Raw genomic sequence first — 19,046 nt, forward strand, 5'->3', positions numbered from 1 at the left:
CATGGACCCGTGGCAAGGACGGGATGTGAGCGCGCTGCGGGGATAACGCGACGCACGAAGATCCACGCGTCGACGGTGCCGCTCCGCCCCGCCGAGCCCCCACCGGGAAACACAGAGGAGGTGAGCAGAACCGGAAAACGTCCCGGGATCCTCCGGCTCGGATTATCGGGAGAGACGAAGTATAAATAGAAATAGAAGCAAACTCGAGACTCGGCGGATTCCGACGCGGGCGCGGGTTGCCATGTTGCGCGGCCGCGCCTCCTTTTTTTGTTTTTTTTTTAGGAACACGCGTCGTTTGTTTTTATCGCGTGGACGTGCCGATCGTTTGGCTCGCGGAGGGTTTTCCTCGCCATTCGATTATGGGCGCGTCATCGTGGGCCGTGTTGGGCTGCGCCCTGCGCGAACGAGGCCCTGCTGCAACACGTGCGTGACGGTGTGACAGCAGGCGGCAAGCGGCGTTCACGTAATAAACGGGGGGGGGGGGCTTAGTTCAGTTGGACCGCATGTTTGGTTCCCCCACCTTATCTTATTTACATTGAACTTTATTATGCACACCCCGGATGCATCGCCAGCGCAGGATCAGGAAAGGATCAGCTGGCATTTAATTCCCAATGATCTGATAATCTTTTTTTAACCGCAGCTGCATGTCAAAGTTTCTCAGTTATCGAAATGTCAACATGAATATCTCGTTGTGCTTGTTTTACGTAACTGCAGAGTGTGTTTGCGTCACATGACCGGAAACTTATAGCGTGACTTCAGAGATCAAGCGGCCTCTTCAAGATGGTCTTTCTTGTCACATTTACCCGTCAAAGTCGAGAAACGGGCCAGTGAGGTAAAAAAAAAAAAAAAAAAAAACTTTTCTCCTACTTCTAGGTAGTAAAATCCAGTCTGAATGTTCCCTTTGCAGGTTTTCCCGATCCCGCTTCCGGATCGTTTTTCCTCGCCATCCCCTCCTCTGGATCAATGGTGTCTCTCAGCAGCAGAACGCTGAGTTTGGAAAATGACCTTTTCAGGGACAGCGGCAGCTTGTTCTGCCTCGGCCTGGAGGACGGAGGCTGCAGCGAGGGGGGAAGTTGCGCCTCCAGCCCTGAGGCTGGGGAGCCGGGGATCATGCACCGCTTCAGCCACGGGGAGGAGGAAGATGAGGAGGATGAAGACGAAGAATCACAGCTGCATGATTTTCTTGGAGCGGAGGGAGAAGAGGAAGCTACGAGTGAGGGGCCTCGCCTGCCAGATTTCCCTTTCCAGCCCTCTTCCCCGTTCTCCCCAACCCTGGAGGACATAGAGGAGTTCTTGAGGGGGAAAATGGAACTGGTGAAAGAGGAGCTACTGATCCCGAAGGAGGAGGCCTCCCCTCTGCCTTGCAGTGCCTCCTCATCCTCCACGGCAACTCCTGCTGCTTCCTCGGAGACTTGCGGTGACCTCGGGACAAGTTTAAGCCCAATCGCCCCTCCGGGCAAACGGGAGAGTCGCCGCCCAGATGAACCGCCCCCTTCTTCTGAAGTTAGCCCTTCACCATCCACCTCAGCCCCGCCCATGCTGCTGGGGGGTCCGCTGGTTCTCCAGCTTCAGCCGATACATCTGGCTCGGCCTCAGACCCAAACGGGATCGCCTCCTGGCGCCCAAAGTGGCATTTGGCTGACTCATCTGGTCATGGGGCTCCAGGGTGGGGCAGGGCAGAATGTCGCCCTGCTGGCTCCACAGGTGCCCGCCGCCCCCGCCACCTTGCTCTCGTTAGGCAGCGGCGATGCCAAGTCAGCTGACCAGAAGTACGTGAAGATCGCCCCGCTGCCCATTGCCATGACGACTCTGGAGATCACGGGCGTGACTGGGATTGGGGACCAGGGCAACGGCGTGTTGAAGGCTGTTGCACCCCCCCGGGCGAACAGAGTGCCACCTACAGAGAGGGTCCACAAGTGCTCCCACCCAGGCTGTGGGAAGATGTACACCAAAAGCAGCCATCTGAAGGCCCACTTCCGGCGCCACACGGGAGAGAAGCCCTACACGTGCGGCTGGCCTGAATGTGGCTGGAGGTACGTGACTCGCCTGGCGGTAAAGATCGGGATCAGAATGGCGGGATCAGAATCTGCTCGCGCAGCCGGTCAGATCCCGAAGCCGCGTGTCCGTTAGGCTGGCATCAGCGTCCGACCGTCATCGAGTAACTCGACCGCTTTACCAACCGTGACTTCATCAAGGCGTGCGTAGCGCTGCAAGACTTTTATCGCGTGGAAATGGAAGTTATAATTGTTACAAATCACCCCCCCCACCCCCCCACCCCCCAATAACTCCACAATGAAGACCCTGCTTTCCTTTGAGTTCCTTATTCCACCCGTCTGCTCTTGTGTTGCCAGGTTCTCCCGATCTGACGAACTGTCTCGCCACCGCCGCTCCCACTCCGGCATCAAGCCCTACGAGTGTCCGCTGTGTGAGAAGAAGTTCGCCCGCAGTGACCACCTATCCAAACACACCAAGGTGCACAGAAGCTCCACGCCCGGCAGGGTGAACAGATCTGCCGTGTGACGCCGTCGGCCGGCCCGAAACCCGATCCTGGAGCAGCGGCGTCTGGGACACCCTCTGGACTTTGGGCGATTTGCTAGCAGAACTCTGAGACATGTGAGGGCTGGCTGCTGTCGCCCCATCGCGGCTTCCTCCCCTTTCCTCCCCCCTGCTGCTTGTCTTTCACCGGTCCTTCCGAATGAACAGCCACCTCAGGAAAACCAGCTGAAAGTGGACTTCCTGTCCTTTAAAGACACACGAGACCAAACGCATCGCGGGAGCGAGTCTTAGAGGCCTCGCTTGCATTCCCCGTTTGCACTACCGTCCCTGCTCCCGAGCTACGCCGTAGCCGCCATCGGAGCGTCGGCGACGCTCTAATCTCCTTTCTACTCGTGTGATCGCACTTCCTTCTCAAAGCCAAAGGGGTCCATAAGCGTGAAGCTTCCCGACGTTTTTTATACGTTGCTCACGTGGGGGCGATTTTGTCACACTTTGTATCATGCGCTCTAAATCGCAAGAGTCGGAATGCACTTTTTAATGTGGCGTGAAATCCGGATCCAAAGACTCTTCAGAGTGGCTGTTCTCATGACGACGTCATTGCGAGACTCGACTCGTGGTTTTTGTTGACGTTTCGTCCGAGCCAAGAAAGACTTTTTCTTTCGCATCCAATCCCGGCCTTTATTGCCTTCGTCCAATCACAGTCCTCCCTGTTTTGACCTGTGGGCCCCCGGCATCCCATAAGTTCAATCAATGCCTTTGCCCGTATCACATGACCTCGCTGGATCCATGCTTTGTGTGTTACGGCGAAGGCTATGTGCTACTCGATGAAAGTTGTTTGATATCATCGCGTGCGGCCGAGTTATGTGGCTTTTAAATCCACTCGGTCTGCTTTTCTTTTTTGTTGTTGTATTCTAACGGTGCAAAACACTGCTCTTTGTCATGAAAGCAGTTTCCTGTAAAAAAAAAAACATTTCTCTCTTGGTCATAGCAGCAAGAAAAGCTAACAAGACAAGCGGCTGGAGAGGCAGCTAACATCTGTCCATGATCCGTGCAAGCGGTACTCGGTTTAATATGTACAGCTTTTAGCCTTTGTACAGATGTGTGTGTGTGTGTTGTTGTTGTTTTTTATCACAGGATTTTTAATCAGTGCATTAAGCTATTCAGTCACATTTCTGGAAAGGTTGCTGGTCTGTCACGCGAGCTCGATTGTCGGGCTACGAGTCCGTGAAACGCCCGACTGATGATGACCTGGGATTTCACGAACCATTACGCCGAGTCCCGCTGGTCTCAAGTGCACTTGTGTTTTTGGAAATTTCTGAAATGATTGTTTTTTTCCTTTTTTTGGTGGTTCCATAAAATGTATTGGAACCTTAAAAAAAAAAGAAATTACTAATGGCCGTATTATCCGAGAAAGGTTCGACTGTAATTCGCAGTACTGTCACAATATAACCAATTGTTCTTTGATCTCGGTACTTTGGTGCTTGCAGATCCGCCAGTGCTTCCCATGATGCACTTCTTTTTAACTGGATTGTCTCTTGTTGAACCGGCGCACACTTATTTTTGAAAGTACAAAACCGTTCTGGTGCTTTTGGAGAAACTTGCGACGAAGAGCGCTTCTGCATGTAGCAACGGACTCCTGCTCTGTGCCTCTTTAGCTGCTGAAGAAACCGAGCTGAGGCAGGCAGACAGACGGGCAGATAGACAGGCAGACAGACGGGCAGACGTGTTTATCTGTCTGAGCCTCCCCAGGCTGTTCCTACTGACCTACATCCAGACCTTTATTCTCTAATCACCCCATTCTCTCTCTCGCTCTCTCCTCTCTTTCGTTCTCAGTCCTGCCGCTGTGCCAGGTTGAACACAGGCTGTAATAATAAGGTTTTTTTATTACAAAAACAAATGCTATTTTCCTATATTTCAGAAATAAAATCACATTTTTTTGTTTCTAAATAACCAACTGACTCATTTGTTGTGATTTGGTTTGTGTGTGTTGAACAGGGCTGCTCTGAAAAGGAGACACTTTGATGGTTTTGAACTACAAATTGACTCGGCGTTAGTAACTTGGGTCCTGTAATAACGCCAGTAATAACATTGCGGTAGTTTCCAGGGACCTCTTGCACCTTGTTTCGGATGGAGAACATCAACCTCATGTTCAGCAGTATTAGGAACTTGCTCCAGGTTTCCTTGACCTTATCCCAGCTGGTGCATTCTCAGCTATTTGTATGTTTCAAAAAGGTTCACAAAAATCAGTCAAATGCAAGCAAAAGATCCCAAACATTTAACCATGTGTAAATATAGAAGGATGTAGCATCAGTTTTAATAGTTTATATATATATATATATAAGCACTGTTGCCTCACAGCGAGATGGTCGCAGGTTCGTCTCCGGCTTGTGGCCGTTCTGTGAGGAGTTTGCATGTTCTCCCCGTGTCTGCGTGGGTTCTCTCCGGGTTCTCCGGCTTCCTCCCACCACCAAAGACATGCAGCCTAGGCTGATTGGTGGCACTAAATTGTCCGTAGGTGTGAGTGTGTGTGTGGCTGGTTGTCTGTCTCTGTGTTGCCCTGCGATGAACTGGCGGCTTGTCCAGGGTGTCCCCTGCCTCTCGCCCATTGACTGCTGGGATTGGCTCCAGCTTGGCCCGCGACCCGATAACGGAATAAGCGGTTAGAAAATGAAATGAAATGAAATATATATATATCTAAAGAATGAACATTGCATGTTTAAATTCCTCAGGTGCGTTGATGCATCGTAAACTAGAAAAACAGTCAGAGATTGTAAAAGATAAAACTTTTATGTTGCACCCCTGAAATGAAATGAACGACTGGACTCACGTTCATCTTCGTTTGGAAACTTTTAATTACAGTCCTCGGTTCAGTAACGTCAAGTAATATTTTTGTCTCCTGCGTACTACAACACACCTTCTGGACTCTTTTTCCAATCATGCCATTTGTGTCCCTCCCTCTTAAAGTGACACTCCCATGTTACAACACAGGCACAATTCCAGATGTAAAAATAATTCTAGAATCTGGATCCATATCCGGATCAACGCCATTCTCGGGGAGGACCGAGCCATGGGCAGAACCTTGCTTGTGTAAAAATGTCAAGTCGATTGGGTTGTAAGTTTTTGAGAACAAAGAGACGGACCCAATTGCAATACCCTCGCCTCCCCTTCGGCGAGGGTAACTACAAAAGCACTCGGAGAGCGCAGACCTCGGCCAAGGTCCTCAGCCTCCCTATATTGTGATTCACACTACAAATAATTGTCCTACATTTATTGTATCTATAGTTTTAGAGGGAGCTGCAGCTTCATCTGCAGGGATATCAGGGTGTAACGTCACGCTGTCCATGCTTACCTGCCTTTTTTTGGTGCTATGCTCTTTCACAATCTAGGAGGATCTTGCTAATCCAGCGTGTTGTGGTCAGAAAAAAAGCATCCGATTTTCCGTGTCCTGCAGATTCTTGTCGAGCTGCTCTATGGCCAGGGGTCATGACGTGAGGATGTAATGACATCTTGTGCAACCAAGAAAGTCTTGCAGGTGCTTAAAGAAGAACAAAGCTGCCTTTGAAAAGCAGTTCATCTCGGCTGATCAGTGAGTGTGACAAGTTCAAAGCCCCCTAAAGCAATAAAACCGAGAACGATTCCTTTACCGACAGATTAAAAACCTCTATGAAGTATTTATAAAGTGTGTTTGAGTTGAAACAATAAACTGAATACATGCATGAACAGAAAAGCAGACGTTGAAAATCCGTTCAGTTGAATGTCATTATTGTTACAACAATGGCTCGAGTGATTATATGTCATTTTAGACTAAACTGCTCGCAGGACAAACCACAGAGGAATGCTACCCAACTTTATAAATCCTCCCGACTCTACAAAGCATCTTTCAACTTGTTATTTTGGAATAATGGTGATCAAACTTTACTGCTTTTCTGCAGTTTCAATGCTTTAAAAAACAAAACAAAAACCTGTTACTAAGACTGCTTGCTGCTTTCATGTAAAGACTTCTAAAATCATAACTACAACATTACAACTTGAATGAAGTTTAAATAGCTCACAGTGATACTGCAGGAACTTCATAGCCCCAGTGATAAACATATAACTCATATTTCCCTTTATTTTTATTGGTCGATTTTAACCCATTTAGGAAACATGTTCAGGTATAATGGACACACGTCCATAAATATAATGTTGTTCTGAGTGCATTTAAAGGGTATACAGTAATCCATATTTTAAAGGTCTTGAATGATCACGTTAATTTAAAATGAATGCCAAATATAATAATTAGTTTCAACACAGTAAGAAACAAGCAACCAGCGAAACAAAAGAGGAAGTGATCTCAGCGCGACTCAAATGATGCATTCAAATCTTCAGGAGAACTGGGTATTTATCAAGTTAAATTTTTTTTACTGGTTGGTTGCTCTGACTTTGAAAGTTCAAGACAGATATATTAACAGCTTAGCATAAACGTGTGAAGCTGCAGAGATCGTGAGATTGTGTTTTTTTTGTAATTTTTCCCGAGAAACCTTTAGAAAACGTTCAGTTCTCATCAGATTGACATATTTTGGGGCTATAACTACATAAATAAAAGCAATAATTATAACGATAATATTTCTAACAAATTGTATGACCCTAAAAGTACAAATCAAAACCACTATTTCCCGCACACATAAATCATTACACTGTCTGGCGAGGAAACGCTGTCACTCCTACACTCGAAAAACGCGGTTGTACGAGGTTCCCGAACGCAACATTTTTCCTGTTCAAAGGATATATCGTCAGTAAAATCCGAATGCAGTTTAATATAATTTATGCTCAGGTATTTCCTCGGCATTCCGTTTGAAACTTCTTCCCAGAGTTATGGAACGATAAAACATTTCTCCAGCAATGTTTTGGGAATATTTCGACGCGACTCGACGACTCAGAAATTCAGCGGGCTCTACGAGTGAGGTAACGTTAGCGCACAAGCTAACGCGAAGGTAGCTAGCAGCTAACTCACAGTTAGCAAACTAAAGCTAATGTTTTGATTTGTTTGCGATACGCATTAGCTAAACATGACCGTAGCATTGAGCTAGGCGCTGCGACTTTATCCTGTCGGGGAACGACTTTAAACCTGTGGCGACTTTTCTTCAAACTACGTTTTCCATCAACAAGTGGTCTTTTATTTTGCAGTGTTTGGGTGCCTGTCTGTCGGACAATGGAAACCAGACAGTCTGAGCGTTTATGGGTCGCGAATAACCGTTGCAGAGCTGACATGCTCTCCCTCACGTTAGCTCAGTAGATAGCATTCGCTGCTAATGTTAGGCGTTACACAACACACATCTCTAATCTTCCCTCTCTGCCAGCAGTTTTGACACTGCCCTATTTTTTTGCCCTGGTATCAGCAGGTTTACTGTGACAGGTCCAGAGAGGCTTGTGTTGTCCACGTGTGTGTGTGTGTGTGTGTGGTCGGGGGGGGGGGGGGTACTCGTCCCAATAAGAAGCTTACACAGAACACGCTTGCTGACTGTTTTGGTTTCTACACAAGTCACGTGATGACATTTATTACATGTGAGTGGATTATGAGGAATGGACTCCGCGCCCTACGGTCACACTAAGGCAGCCTGATGTCCCCCACCTGTCCTTGCTGCAATCATCCATGTCAGACATGCCATGATTTCCAAGGTTCCTGTCCTAAATGATCTATTTCATATGCATATTCCTCATTAATTAGTTTTTGACCTGTTTTTTTTAAACTACATGCACCGTTTCTTGAATAACCATCAAACCAATCATTAATCTTGATAAAAATGTGATTTCGTCGTTGGACGATTTATAATCTCGTAACCCTTTGGTGGTGCCCTGCCAAAATGATGGACAGGAAGGGTTGCAATCAAGACATCCAAGCGTGCAGCTGTTAAATTTACCTTTACAAAATGGACACCACGTCTCTGCCTTTGAGACGCCCCGGCGCGCGCAGCAGGCCGTTTCTTTGGCTTTTTAAAGAACGTGTGCAATTTGGTGTTTGTCCAAACGAAAATCTGGATCCTCCATGTTTGAAGTGTTACATCCATGCAGCTCAGGTAAAGTATGGAGAGCTCCCTGTTACGGTGTCGCTTAACTCTGTCGTCCAATCAGGAGAAATACGTCTCAGATTGTGTTAAACTATAGCGCTGTCTCGTATTGTTGAGAGCAGAATATTTGCTTCTTCGTGCTGCTGTTCCTGCACGTATGATGTTTATTGTTTTTCCTAGCCCATGACGTCTGGTTTTCTTGTGTGTGTGTTTCACCTCCAGTGAGAGACATGGACAACTCTGTCACCCTGTGGCAGTTCCTTCTCCAGCTCTTATTGGACCCCAGTAACGAACAACTGATCTGCTGGACCAATGAGGAGGGAGAGTTCAAACTGCTGCAGGCCGAGGAGGTGGCGCGGATGTGGGGAGCCCGTAAAAATAAGCCCAACATGAACTATGACAAGCTCAGCAGGGCTCTCAGATACTACTACGACAAGGTAAGAGCATCGCCGGATGCCCAGAGGACGCTAAAGAGTGCGTCGCTGCTTTATGCTTCACAAGGAGCGCTGAAAGACCAAAATGTTTCGTTAATAATCAGCCAAATGTTTGCCCCACGTGTGATTTTTCTCACACTCCCCAGCCTCGTCGTCTCCATCAGAAAGCCTGACGCGTTCGTTCAGCGTCCACTTCAAAATGGCCGATAACAAGAAAAAGAACGATGGAATAGAAGAAGAAAATAAATATCTTATTGTTATTGTCCTTTGAAGGACAATGAAATTGTGAAAAAACACCAAAAACAGTCTAAACGGGGAGTCCCATGGCCGGCCGTCAACGACGAGGATAGAAAACGCATTAAATGTGCTTTTCTAAAACGTTTGCATGTAATTCTGTTTATCTAAAACGTTTGCATGTAATTCTGTTTATCTGTGTTTAATTAGTTTATCGTCGCTCTTCAAACCCGATCACTCTTTATTAAAGCTTGGGATTTGCTTTCACAAAGTAATTAATCGCCACTTTATCTTTTGTTTGAAATAGTAATTGAAATTAAATAGTCACATGTGTAAACCTAGAGTATATTTAGGACTGCTGGGATGCCAGTTCAGTGACGTACATTTAATTCATTACGATGAGCTACGCTATAAACTGATTTATTTTTTATGGCAATTGCTTTTTTTTCTTACAGAACATCATAAAGAAAGTAAACGGTCAGAAGTTCGTCTATCGCTTCGTGTCCTATCCCGACATCCTGAAAGGCGGCGTCGACACCAGAACAGAAGGTGGGGGGGTGGGCGGTGGGGTCGACCCTTCCCTTTCAAAGAGGGGAGACGGCTCCCTGCAGGAGGTCGAGTCCGGTGACCTCAGCAAGGGGGGAGGAAGCGCAGCGGCTCTGGGCTCCAGCTCCAAGCAGTCGAACCGCAACGACTACATCCACTCCGGCCTTTACACCTCCTTCACCCTCAACTCGCTGCAAAACGGCCGGCAGCTCTTCAAGTCCATTACAATGGAGAACCCGGCAGAAAAGATGGCCGACAAGAGAGGCCTCACCGCCTCGGCCAGGAGCCGGGAGCCGCAGCAACCGACTGCTCTGCCGTCTGTCATCAAGTTTGGAAACACCCCCACGAAGCCAGCACCAGCTCCTCAGGTCGGCACGGTGACCCCCATGTCCACCCACCTGGATGCGTTGCAGACGCCACCCCAGAGCACCGGAGACATTAGCGCGTCCCGGTCCGTCTACGCATTCGAGCACGTCCGCACGTCTGGTCCGACGTTTGGCCTTCAAGACCTGACCTCCGCCAGCCCGTCGCCGAGCTTCATGCCTGACTCCTCCCAGGAGCTGGTGATTGACAGCGACATGGAGTCCGGATCCTCGCAGCCAACAGATGCCCATGTTCAGGAGAAGGCAAGTGTCGTCCCCCCCCCCCCCCATATGAAGCGTTGTGACACGCATGTAATCCGCTCTCTTGTCCACCAGGTGGACAGCGGCGTCAGTTTCTCAGGAGATGAGGCCAGTTTGGTGGACGCAGAGACCAGCTCGTCCTCGGTGAGCAGCAGCACCACGGTCAGCACTCTGAGCTCAGGGAAGCCCCGCAAGCCTCCGAAGGTCCTGCAGATCAACCCGCCGAAGCTTCTGGTCACCGCCTCCGACTTCCCCGCCATGAACGTCTGCAGCCCCTCCCTGCCGACCGCCTCCCTCACGCCAGCCATGCTGCAGGTGAGGTCACGTCCCCCTAATCGCCTGTTTGTCTTGCCGTGTGTGTGTGTGTGTGTTTGGGGTATTAGCAGGTTGGGGACCACTGGTTTAGATCACGAGTCAAGCTGCTTAAGGATTTCGGAAATCAATGGGCTTCACGTTTGTGCTTCGGTCGTCTTTAGCTTATTGACTTGAAACGTTTTCTTTTTGAGTTTTTGCACGTAGTTCCCGAAGGTTGACGCGTCAGTATCTTCATTTGTCTTCACTAAACTACCTGGGGAAGGATTCTGTGAATGCTTCCAATAAACGCATTCACAGAGTCATTCCAGACTTGTTTTTATAAACTGCAGAGGAACCTCAGGTTGTCGAACATAATTTGTTCAATAATACTGTTCGGAAACCGATTTCTTTGAAAACCAAAACTGCATTTCCCATAAGAAATAATGGAAAGCAGATTAATTAGTTCCTACGCACCTGATACATGTCCATTTACGTGCCTACAGTTATATTAATATGTAACTACGTGTATCTAAACAGATAACACATAAAAGTGTAAATAATACTAAAAACAAACATAATAAAAGTAATTTTAACCCATTGATAACTGTCCTCCGGGGGGTTTTCCTTCTCTTTCGCTTTAGCTCAGATGAATCTTTCTCTGCAGTTCCTCTTCTTTTTAACTAAGAACTAATGTTGGTTACATTGGACGGGTGTTTGCCTTCATTGAAAATGTTCCCTGCTCGATTTGCTAACGGTAGCAGTAGCTTCTCCACTCTTCTCCTTTATCACATCTTTTGTGTTTAAGAAAAGTCTTAAATCGTCCATTTCTCCACAGCGCACTGCAGCAAGAGCCGGGACACAAACAGCATTTTCATATTTGGCGACTCTTTCCTTCTTCCACACACAGTTTCTCTCACTACTTTCCTCTTTTCTTTTCTAGTAGTATCACTGCTGCCTTTCTTTGGATCCATGATAAGAGCACAGTCTTTGTCCCACGGCAGGTTGGCTCAAACTGAACCTACTCGGGTAGACTCCGCCTTCGTTCGCTTGTGTTCGGTTCGCCTGCGCTCGACTTGTGTGTTCGAACTCCGTGTTTTTGTTCGACTTCAGAGGCATTTTGAACTTGAATTTTTTGGTCGAATTCCTCTGATTCATTGCAACAAGCATTATGTGTGTCTCGTCGTCTTCCATAGACTCCGACGCTGTTGCTGACTCCCAGTCCGCTGCTCTCCAACATCCACTTCTGGAGCACGCTCAGTCCAGTCGCCCCGCTCAGCCCGGCCACACGGCGCCAGGGAGCTCACCTGTTCCAGGTCAGTACCTGAAAACAAAGATACGCCTGTCTTTATGAAAGACGCCTAACCGCTCTGCTCTGTTCCAGTTCCCGTCGGTCCTCACGCCTCAGTTCCAGATCCCTATGCACAGTATGGATGGGACCAACACGCCTGGACCCATTTCCCCAGACCCCCAGAAGACATAGGAATAACACCCTGCCCCACCCCCAGAGCATTTGAACTCAGACAGCCAGACTTCTCCAACCCATTCCACCCCCCCTTGCCATTCCTTTAAAGTTTACCACCACGGAATTCACACTACAAACCGTCGTGTTGATGAATGAGGATGCTATCCCATCTATTGTCTGGCGTTTTGGGGATTCTCAGCCATGACGGTTCAGAGGAGGGATGCATTCCCACGGTAACTGTTGTTGCGTGTGGATTGGTCTCTCAGCAGCGACAATCGGATTCACACTCGGACGCACAGACGATAGCGTCTTACTGAATCGTTCCTATATTTCGTTGTGCTTTTTTTAAACCTGTAACTCCGCCCTCAGCCTCGCCTCTCCTGCTTGAGAGTTTGCTGCTCAGAGACGTTGCCTGATTTTAGCCATATCCATTTACCTTATTGTGAAACGTAATCCAAGCTTTGAGGTGTGATTGAAAGAAAGTGAAGCCATGACTGTTTCCCGGAGCGTTGACGGCACAAATGTTTCCCTTTTTGAAGAAACTCAACTTTGTCAAAGAAATATTAGGGAGGAATCCCAAAAAATAGTTTGACATTTTTAACAACGCACTGTTTCACATTCTTGTAAAGAGTTCAGCTTGAAGACGAAAACCCCCTCCCATATCCGTGCACTGAATACAGGGCCGCGCCTAGCTTAGCTTAGCATTTGCGTAGCATCAGGACCAGCGAGAAGTCCAACGATGCGTTGGTACGCTTATTGCCAGACTATTCCTTACAGGACATTTTGAACTTGAACCTACCCAAATGGTTCCTTCCGAAGCGACTCAAATCGACGCTGAAGGTGTGCGAGTCGTCAGCGGCTCGAGTCTTTGGTGTGAATGAATGAATGAATGCATGTGGATGGATGTTGCTCGTAGTCATGCGATAGTCCAGCCTTAAGGTCCGCCTCTCTTTAGCAATCTGAGATACACCAACCATTCAATCCGGAGGACTGTAAGAACCTCCCGGAGAATGGAAGCACTTTCCTCGCCCTCGAACCCGCTCCTCCAAAAGACTCGCCTCGATAGGTTTACACCTGCTGTGAATCTGAAGCCATAGGTCTGAGGCAGACTCCAGGAAGACCCCCCCCCCCCCCCCCCCCGGTTGATCCTACGCTCTTACATGGGGATATCATACAACACACATGTTTACATGACACTCGGATAAGTGTCACTTTATAACCCAGGGATGGATGACCAGCATATATCGTTTGGGGGGGGGGCAGCCCCCCCCCAGCCTGTAGTCCATCACGGTTCACGGTGCCTTACAACACCTAAGCCCAGGTTTTCCTCCCACAAATGGACGGAGTTCTAGATTTTAAAGCTATATTATATAAAATCTATATAAGAGCAATTCTTTATATTCCAGCCGTGTCTCTTTCCTACCTGCTTGGAAATATTTGTGATGACATATTTACTCAAACATTGTGTACATATATATGTGTGTATATTTCTTTGTGTAATCCCTGTTCTTTTTACCTTTAACATTAAAGACTTTTAAGATTCATTTATATTTTTGTAACAACCAGATTCTTAGATGTTCGCTATTTTTGGGGTTCTCCGATTTATCTTCCGTGCATTTATTCCTTGTTGTTTTCCTCTTGTGCATTTGGGAGGTGACTTTCCCGCGACGGTTTACCTTGTTTTTCCATAATCGACGCCTTATGGTGAGAGATCTAAATCTTGTCTTGTGTGTAAAATGTTTTTCGTACAGTGGTGATATTGTACACGCAGATGTCGTATTGGAACGTTTGCACTTCTGGGGTTCCTGTAGTATTGGATTCTTTCCAGTTTTCTATGACTCGCATTTCCTGTTTGATGAAATTGACATTTGCTTTTCCCAAAGGGAGGATAAAATTATGCACTTTGTATTTTTTATTAAGATCAATTCAATCTTTTACAAATATGTAATTTAAAATGAATTGTAATTTGGCAATCCCAGACAACTTTCAGGCGAGACAATGTTCCACAAATCCATCCATTTCTGTGTTTTTTTTGTCCGTTTTATTACATATGCATCCTTCCTGCATCCTGAAAGGAAGATGATGCAACAAAATGGTGTGATTTAGGCTGCCATTGTCGTCCAACGACATTCAGCGCTAGTGTCGCATTCCCGCTGGAATTCCCTCCCTCAATCGGATTGATTGGCGCAATATTCCGCGACCTGGCGAGCATTGTAACTAAAAAAGTAAAATGAACCACAGCTTCCAAAATTAAGGACCGTTGGACTTTGAAGAGATGAATTCTAATGACAGACGGATTTACAGAATGTATGGATTGTAATGTGAATAATTTTCTGGAATATTCCAGCAAATAAAAATCCCAAAGTGCCAAATCACCCTGTCAATCAGTCATTCACGTTATCTACATAGAAAAATTACAATTGTTTATTTCTCATAAATCATTCAATCACATCAAGCGTCCGCTGCAACCAAACTGACCATTTTACCACCATTTATGTCCACACTGGAAAAAGGCAGCACTTTGTCATTTGAAAGTCTTTTCAGTGTTACGCTTCAAGAGATGTGTTCCAAATGTGAAGTCAAGCACGGGCCATCTATTGAGCTGATTCTAAAGAAGCGAAAGCAGACTTTAAAACAAAGTGCAATAGGAGGAAGAAGCCACTCTTGTTCCGGCGTAGAGGTAGGGACTTGTCTTCCCAGGATCCTTCATCAGCCTTAAGCAAAGGCGATTTGTTTCCTCCGGCCGCCCTCCTTCCAGACCTCGGATCAGGAGCTTTCTCTCTTTGGCTTCTCCTCCATTTCCGTGCCTTTAATTAAATCTGAGAAGGAAACAGTGTATTTTACATTGAGGGCAATTATGTGTTCAAATTTTTTTTTTTACATGTGCTAATTTTAGTTTAATGATTAATAGCAAATCTAAAAAATAACCCCCATCCTGAGGTTTTACGGTATCTGAAGTTAAACTGGCGACACAGCAAAAAATAGCTGCAGCAATTGTTTATTTCTTTTTATAAATCCTTTTTATTTTATTTTTACAGAATTTTGTGTTATCGTGCATCTATGTGGCATGGCGTAGCCAGAGATGTTGTGTGTACTTGTCTGGTACTTCTTGTGAAGGTGTGCAGAATACAGGAAGAGCAGGAACAAGCTGAAGCAGATAAACGACACCATCGCACAACACAACTGGAAAGCGTAGCTGCCGTGACTGTTGATTACCTGTGGGGAAAGATTACAACACACGCTTGCTGTGGGTTCCTGATATCAAACAATTTTGCAATCTGAACAGGAAAGAATGCAAACAAAGAAGATCTTACCGATCCAACGAGAAGTTGCATCAGCATCTCTCCTAAACTGGCGCAGCTTACCAAGACAGTTGTGGCACAACCTGAAACAAACAAAGGGGTGCATTGTGTTTCTTTCCACTTAAAACCGGTACTTTATCATATCGGAATGTGAGTCTTTATGATATTTTATGTTCAAAACATGCATTCAGAAACGTTCTCTGCCCCTGGAAATCTAATATTTGTGCACTGAAAAAGAAAAAGACTACAATCTCAGCGAACGCAAGTAAATCCAACCCGTTTTAAAGACGATAAAGGACACTCTCGTTGGGCAGTTCGGAAAGGCAGCAGGACCAAAGATAAGTTCTGATCATTAGTCGGTCTAAATCCACTATAGGTGGTAGTCTGACATTTGGCCCATCTTCATAAAATAAGGATCTTATAAGTATCCTGGTTTTTGTAAATCTACCGGTCGCACAAGCCTCTGATCTATGGGATGGCCCAGTAAATTAGATTTTACATTCAAGATATTTTTACTTGAACTGAAAATAATTTAAAAAAATCTCATTTTAATTTTGATTCATGAAAAATAAAAGATGATGCGGCTGTAACGTCAAACAACATCAAAGTTACCTTTGTATTCCAGTATGTCCTCGGTATAGGCCACCATGGAGGGGAACACACCGCTGATGCACAATCCCATTACACAAGTACCGATGAAAAGAAACTCACAACTGGTGGAGAAGATCAACAGCAAGCAGTTGACCAGTACGACCCCCGCCTGAGAGAGACACACATCAGTCAGTGAGATGGCTTCACCAGTAACAGACCAGTTCATCTGGATTTACTGACGTAAACCTGCTTGTTTTGAGTCAAAGTAAAAAATAGCAAAAATAACAAAGAAAGAAAGATAGACAGATATATTATTTTTTGATATTTTTTTAACCAAAGAAACATTTAAAGTCATGATTGCAAGATAAAAATGGCCGAGTTCTCAAAACTCGGCGGTATCAACCAGACTGAAACTCGGGATTGAACCAAAGACCTTTAGATCTTCAGTCTAACGCTCTCCCAACTGAGCCACTTCAGCCTGTTTGCTCACTATTTTTGTAGCCAAGGAAAAATATAAAGTCATGATAACAAGATGAAAATTGATCAGTTCTGGAAACTTGTTTTGGACTCTTGTCTTGGGAATTGAAAAGATGTGAAATTAATTTGTTCAAATTGAAATATGTAGTAAATATTGGGGATATATGATATAGCTAAAACTGCTACAGTTGTGAGATACAATGGAAAATGAAAGCTCTGAATCATTCAACACTGACAGACTTGGAAGTATCAGCCAGACTTATATCAGTGAAATTGAAAAAGAGACTCTTCCTGCTGAAACTCGGGATTGAACCAAGGACCTTTAGATCTTCAGTCTAACGCTCTCCCAACTGAGCTATTTCAGCAGATTTGCTCAATATTTTTCTATCCGAAGAAAAATATAAAGTCATGATAACAAGATGAAAATTGATCAGTTCTGGAAACTTGTTTTGGACTCTTGTCTTTGGAATTGAAAAGATGTGAAATTAATTTGTTCAAATTGAAATATGTAGTAAATATTGGGGATATATGATATAGTTAAAACTGCTACAGTTGTGAGATACAATGGAAAATGAAAGCTCTGAATCATTCAACACTGACAGACTTGGAAGTATCAGCCAGACTTATATCAGTGAAATTGAAAAAGAGACTCTTCCTGCTGAAACTCGGGATTGAACCAAGGACCTTTAGATCTTCAGTCTAACGCTCTCCCAACTGAGCTATTTCAGCAGATTTGCTCAATATTTTTCTATCCGAAGAAAAATATAAAGTCATGATAACAAGATGAAAATTGATCAGTTCTGGAAACTTGTTTTGGACTCTTGTCTTTGGAATTGAAAAGATGTGAAATTAATTTGTTCAAATTGAAATATGTAGTAAATATTGGGGATATATGATATAGTTAAAACTGCTACAGTTGTGAGATACAATGGAAAATGAAAGCTCTGAATCATTCAACACTGACAGACTTGGAAGTATCAACCAGACTTATATCAGTGAAATTGAAAAAGAGACTCTTCCCGCTGAAACCCGGGATCGAACCAAGGACCTTTAGATCTTCAGCCTAACGCTCTCCCAACCGAGCTATTTCAGCACGTTTGTTCAATATTTTTCTATCCAAAGAAAAATATAAAGTCATTACAACAAGATGAAAATTGATCAGTTCTCAGAACTTTTTTTTGGACTCTTGCCTTGGGAATTGAAAAGATGTGAAATGAATTTGTTAAAATTGAAATATGTAGTAAATATTGGGGATATATGATATAGTTAAAACTGCTACAGTTGTGAGATACAATGGAAAATGAAAACTCTGAATCATTCAACACTGACAGACTTGGAAGTATCAGCCAGACTTATATCAGTGAAATTGAGAAAGAGACTCTCCCCGCTGAAACTCAGGATTGAACCAAGGACCTTCAGATCTTCAGCCTAACGCTCTCCCAACTGAGCTATTTCAGCACGTTCATTCAGTGTTTTTCTATCCAAAGAAAAATATAAAGTCATGATAACAAGATGAAAATTGATCAGTTCTCAGAACTTTTTTTTGGACTCTTGTCTTGGGAATTGAAAAGATGTGAAATTAATTTGTTCAAATTGAAATATGTAGTAAATACTGGGGATATATGATATAGCTAAAACTGCTACAGTTGTGAGATACAATGGAAAATGAAAGCTCTGAATCATTCAACACTGACAGACTTGGAAGTATCAACCAGACTTATATCAGTGAAATTGAAAAAGAGACTCTTCCTGCTGAAACTCGGGATTGAACCAAGGACCTTTAGATCTTCAGTCCAATGCTCTCCCAACTGAGCTATTTCAGCAGATTTGCTCAATATTTTTCTATCCGAAGAAAAATATAAAGTCATGATAACAAGATGAAAATTGATCAGTTCTGGAAACTTGTTTTGGACTCTTGTCTTTGGAATTGAAAAGATGTGAAATTAATTTGTTCAAATTGAAATATGTAGTAAATATTGGGGATATATGATATAGTTAAAACTGCTACAGTTGTGAGATACAATGGAAAATGAAAGCTCTGAATCATTCAACACTGACAGACTTGGAAGTATCAACCAGACTTATATCAGTGAAATTGAAAAAGAGACCCTTCCTGCTGAAACCCGGGATCGAACCAAGGACCTTTAGATCTTCAGTCTAACGCTCTCCCAACTGAGCTATTTCAGCACGTTTGTTCAATATTTTTCTATCCAAGGAAAAATATAAAGTCATTACAACAAGATGAAAATTGATCAGTTCTCAGAACTTATTTTTGGACTCTTGCCTTGGGAATTGAAAAGATGTGAAATGAATTTGTTAAAATTGAAATATGTAGTAAATATTGGGGATATATGATATAGTTAAAACTGCTACAGTTGTGAGATACAATGGAAAATGAAAGCTCTGAATCATTCAACACTGACAGACTTGGAAGTATCAGCCAGACTTATATCAGTGAAATTAAAAAAGAGACTCTCCCCGCTGAAACTCGGGATTGAACCAAGGACCTTTAGATCTTCGGTCTAGCGCTCTCCCAACTG

At 44.8% G+C, this 19,046-nt stretch overlaps 3 protein-coding genes and 4 non-coding genes across 7 annotated transcripts in view; 2 read left to right on the forward strand and 5 right to left on the reverse strand.

Moving 5' to 3' along the window:
- The first annotated feature begins 963 nt into the window (after positions 1 to 963).
- LOC137915612 (Krueppel-like factor 15) lies at positions 964 to 2,520 on the forward strand. Its single transcript, XM_068758808.1, has 2 exons — positions 964 to 2,033; positions 2,352 to 2,520. The coding sequence occupies exons 1-2, from the start codon at positions 964 to 966 to the stop codon at positions 2,518 to 2,520; spliced, it is 1,239 nt and encodes a 412-aa protein (XP_068614909.1).
- Positions 2,521 to 8,773: 6,253 nt separating this feature from the next.
- Positions 8,774 to 12,154, forward strand: LOC137915609 (ETS domain-containing protein Elk-4-like). Its single transcript, XM_068758806.1, has 5 exons — positions 8,774 to 8,980; positions 9,667 to 10,383; positions 10,456 to 10,695; positions 11,868 to 11,987; positions 12,056 to 12,154. Exons 1-5 carry the CDS (start codon positions 8,774 to 8,776, stop codon positions 12,152 to 12,154), a joined length of 1,383 nt encoding a protein of 460 aa, XP_068614907.1.
- Positions 12,155 to 14,566: 2,412 nt separating this feature from the next.
- LOC137915608 (major facilitator superfamily domain-containing protein 4A-like) overlaps positions 14,567 to 19,046 on the reverse strand; it is a 47,690-nt gene continuing 43,210 nt past the window's right edge. Inside the window, exons 7-10 of the mRNA XM_068758805.1 lie at positions 16,051 to 16,198; positions 15,451 to 15,521; positions 15,232 to 15,352; positions 14,567 to 14,955 (exon numbers count right to left, since the gene is read on the reverse strand). Coding sequence (XP_068614906.1) covers positions 14,903 to 14,955; positions 15,232 to 15,352; positions 15,451 to 15,521; positions 16,051 to 16,198 — 393 coding nt within the window. The 3' untranslated portion in view covers positions 14,567 to 14,902. The remainder of the gene's footprint in view (positions 14,956 to 15,231; positions 15,353 to 15,450; positions 15,522 to 16,050; positions 16,199 to 19,046) is intronic.
- trnaf-gaa (transfer RNA phenylalanine (anticodon GAA)) lies at positions 16,799 to 16,871 on the reverse strand. Its single transcript has one exon. It is a non-coding gene; the product is annotated as a tRNA-Phe (tRNA).
- Positions 17,163 to 17,235, reverse strand: trnaf-gaa (transfer RNA phenylalanine (anticodon GAA)). The gene has a single exon. It is a non-coding gene; the product is annotated as a tRNA-Phe (tRNA).
- Positions 18,257 to 18,329, reverse strand: trnaf-gaa (transfer RNA phenylalanine (anticodon GAA)). The gene has a single exon. It is a non-coding gene; the product is annotated as a tRNA-Phe (tRNA).
- trnaf-gaa (transfer RNA phenylalanine (anticodon GAA)) lies at positions 18,621 to 18,693 on the reverse strand. Its single transcript has one exon. It is a non-coding gene; the product is annotated as a tRNA-Phe (tRNA).

This window comes from Brachionichthys hirsutus, unplaced genomic scaffold, assembly GCF_040956055.1.
Source record: "Brachionichthys hirsutus isolate HB-005 unplaced genomic scaffold, CSIRO-AGI_Bhir_v1 contig_835, whole genome shotgun sequence".
Taxonomy (NCBI): Eukaryota; Metazoa; Chordata; class Actinopteri; order Lophiiformes; family Brachionichthyidae; genus Brachionichthys; species Brachionichthys hirsutus.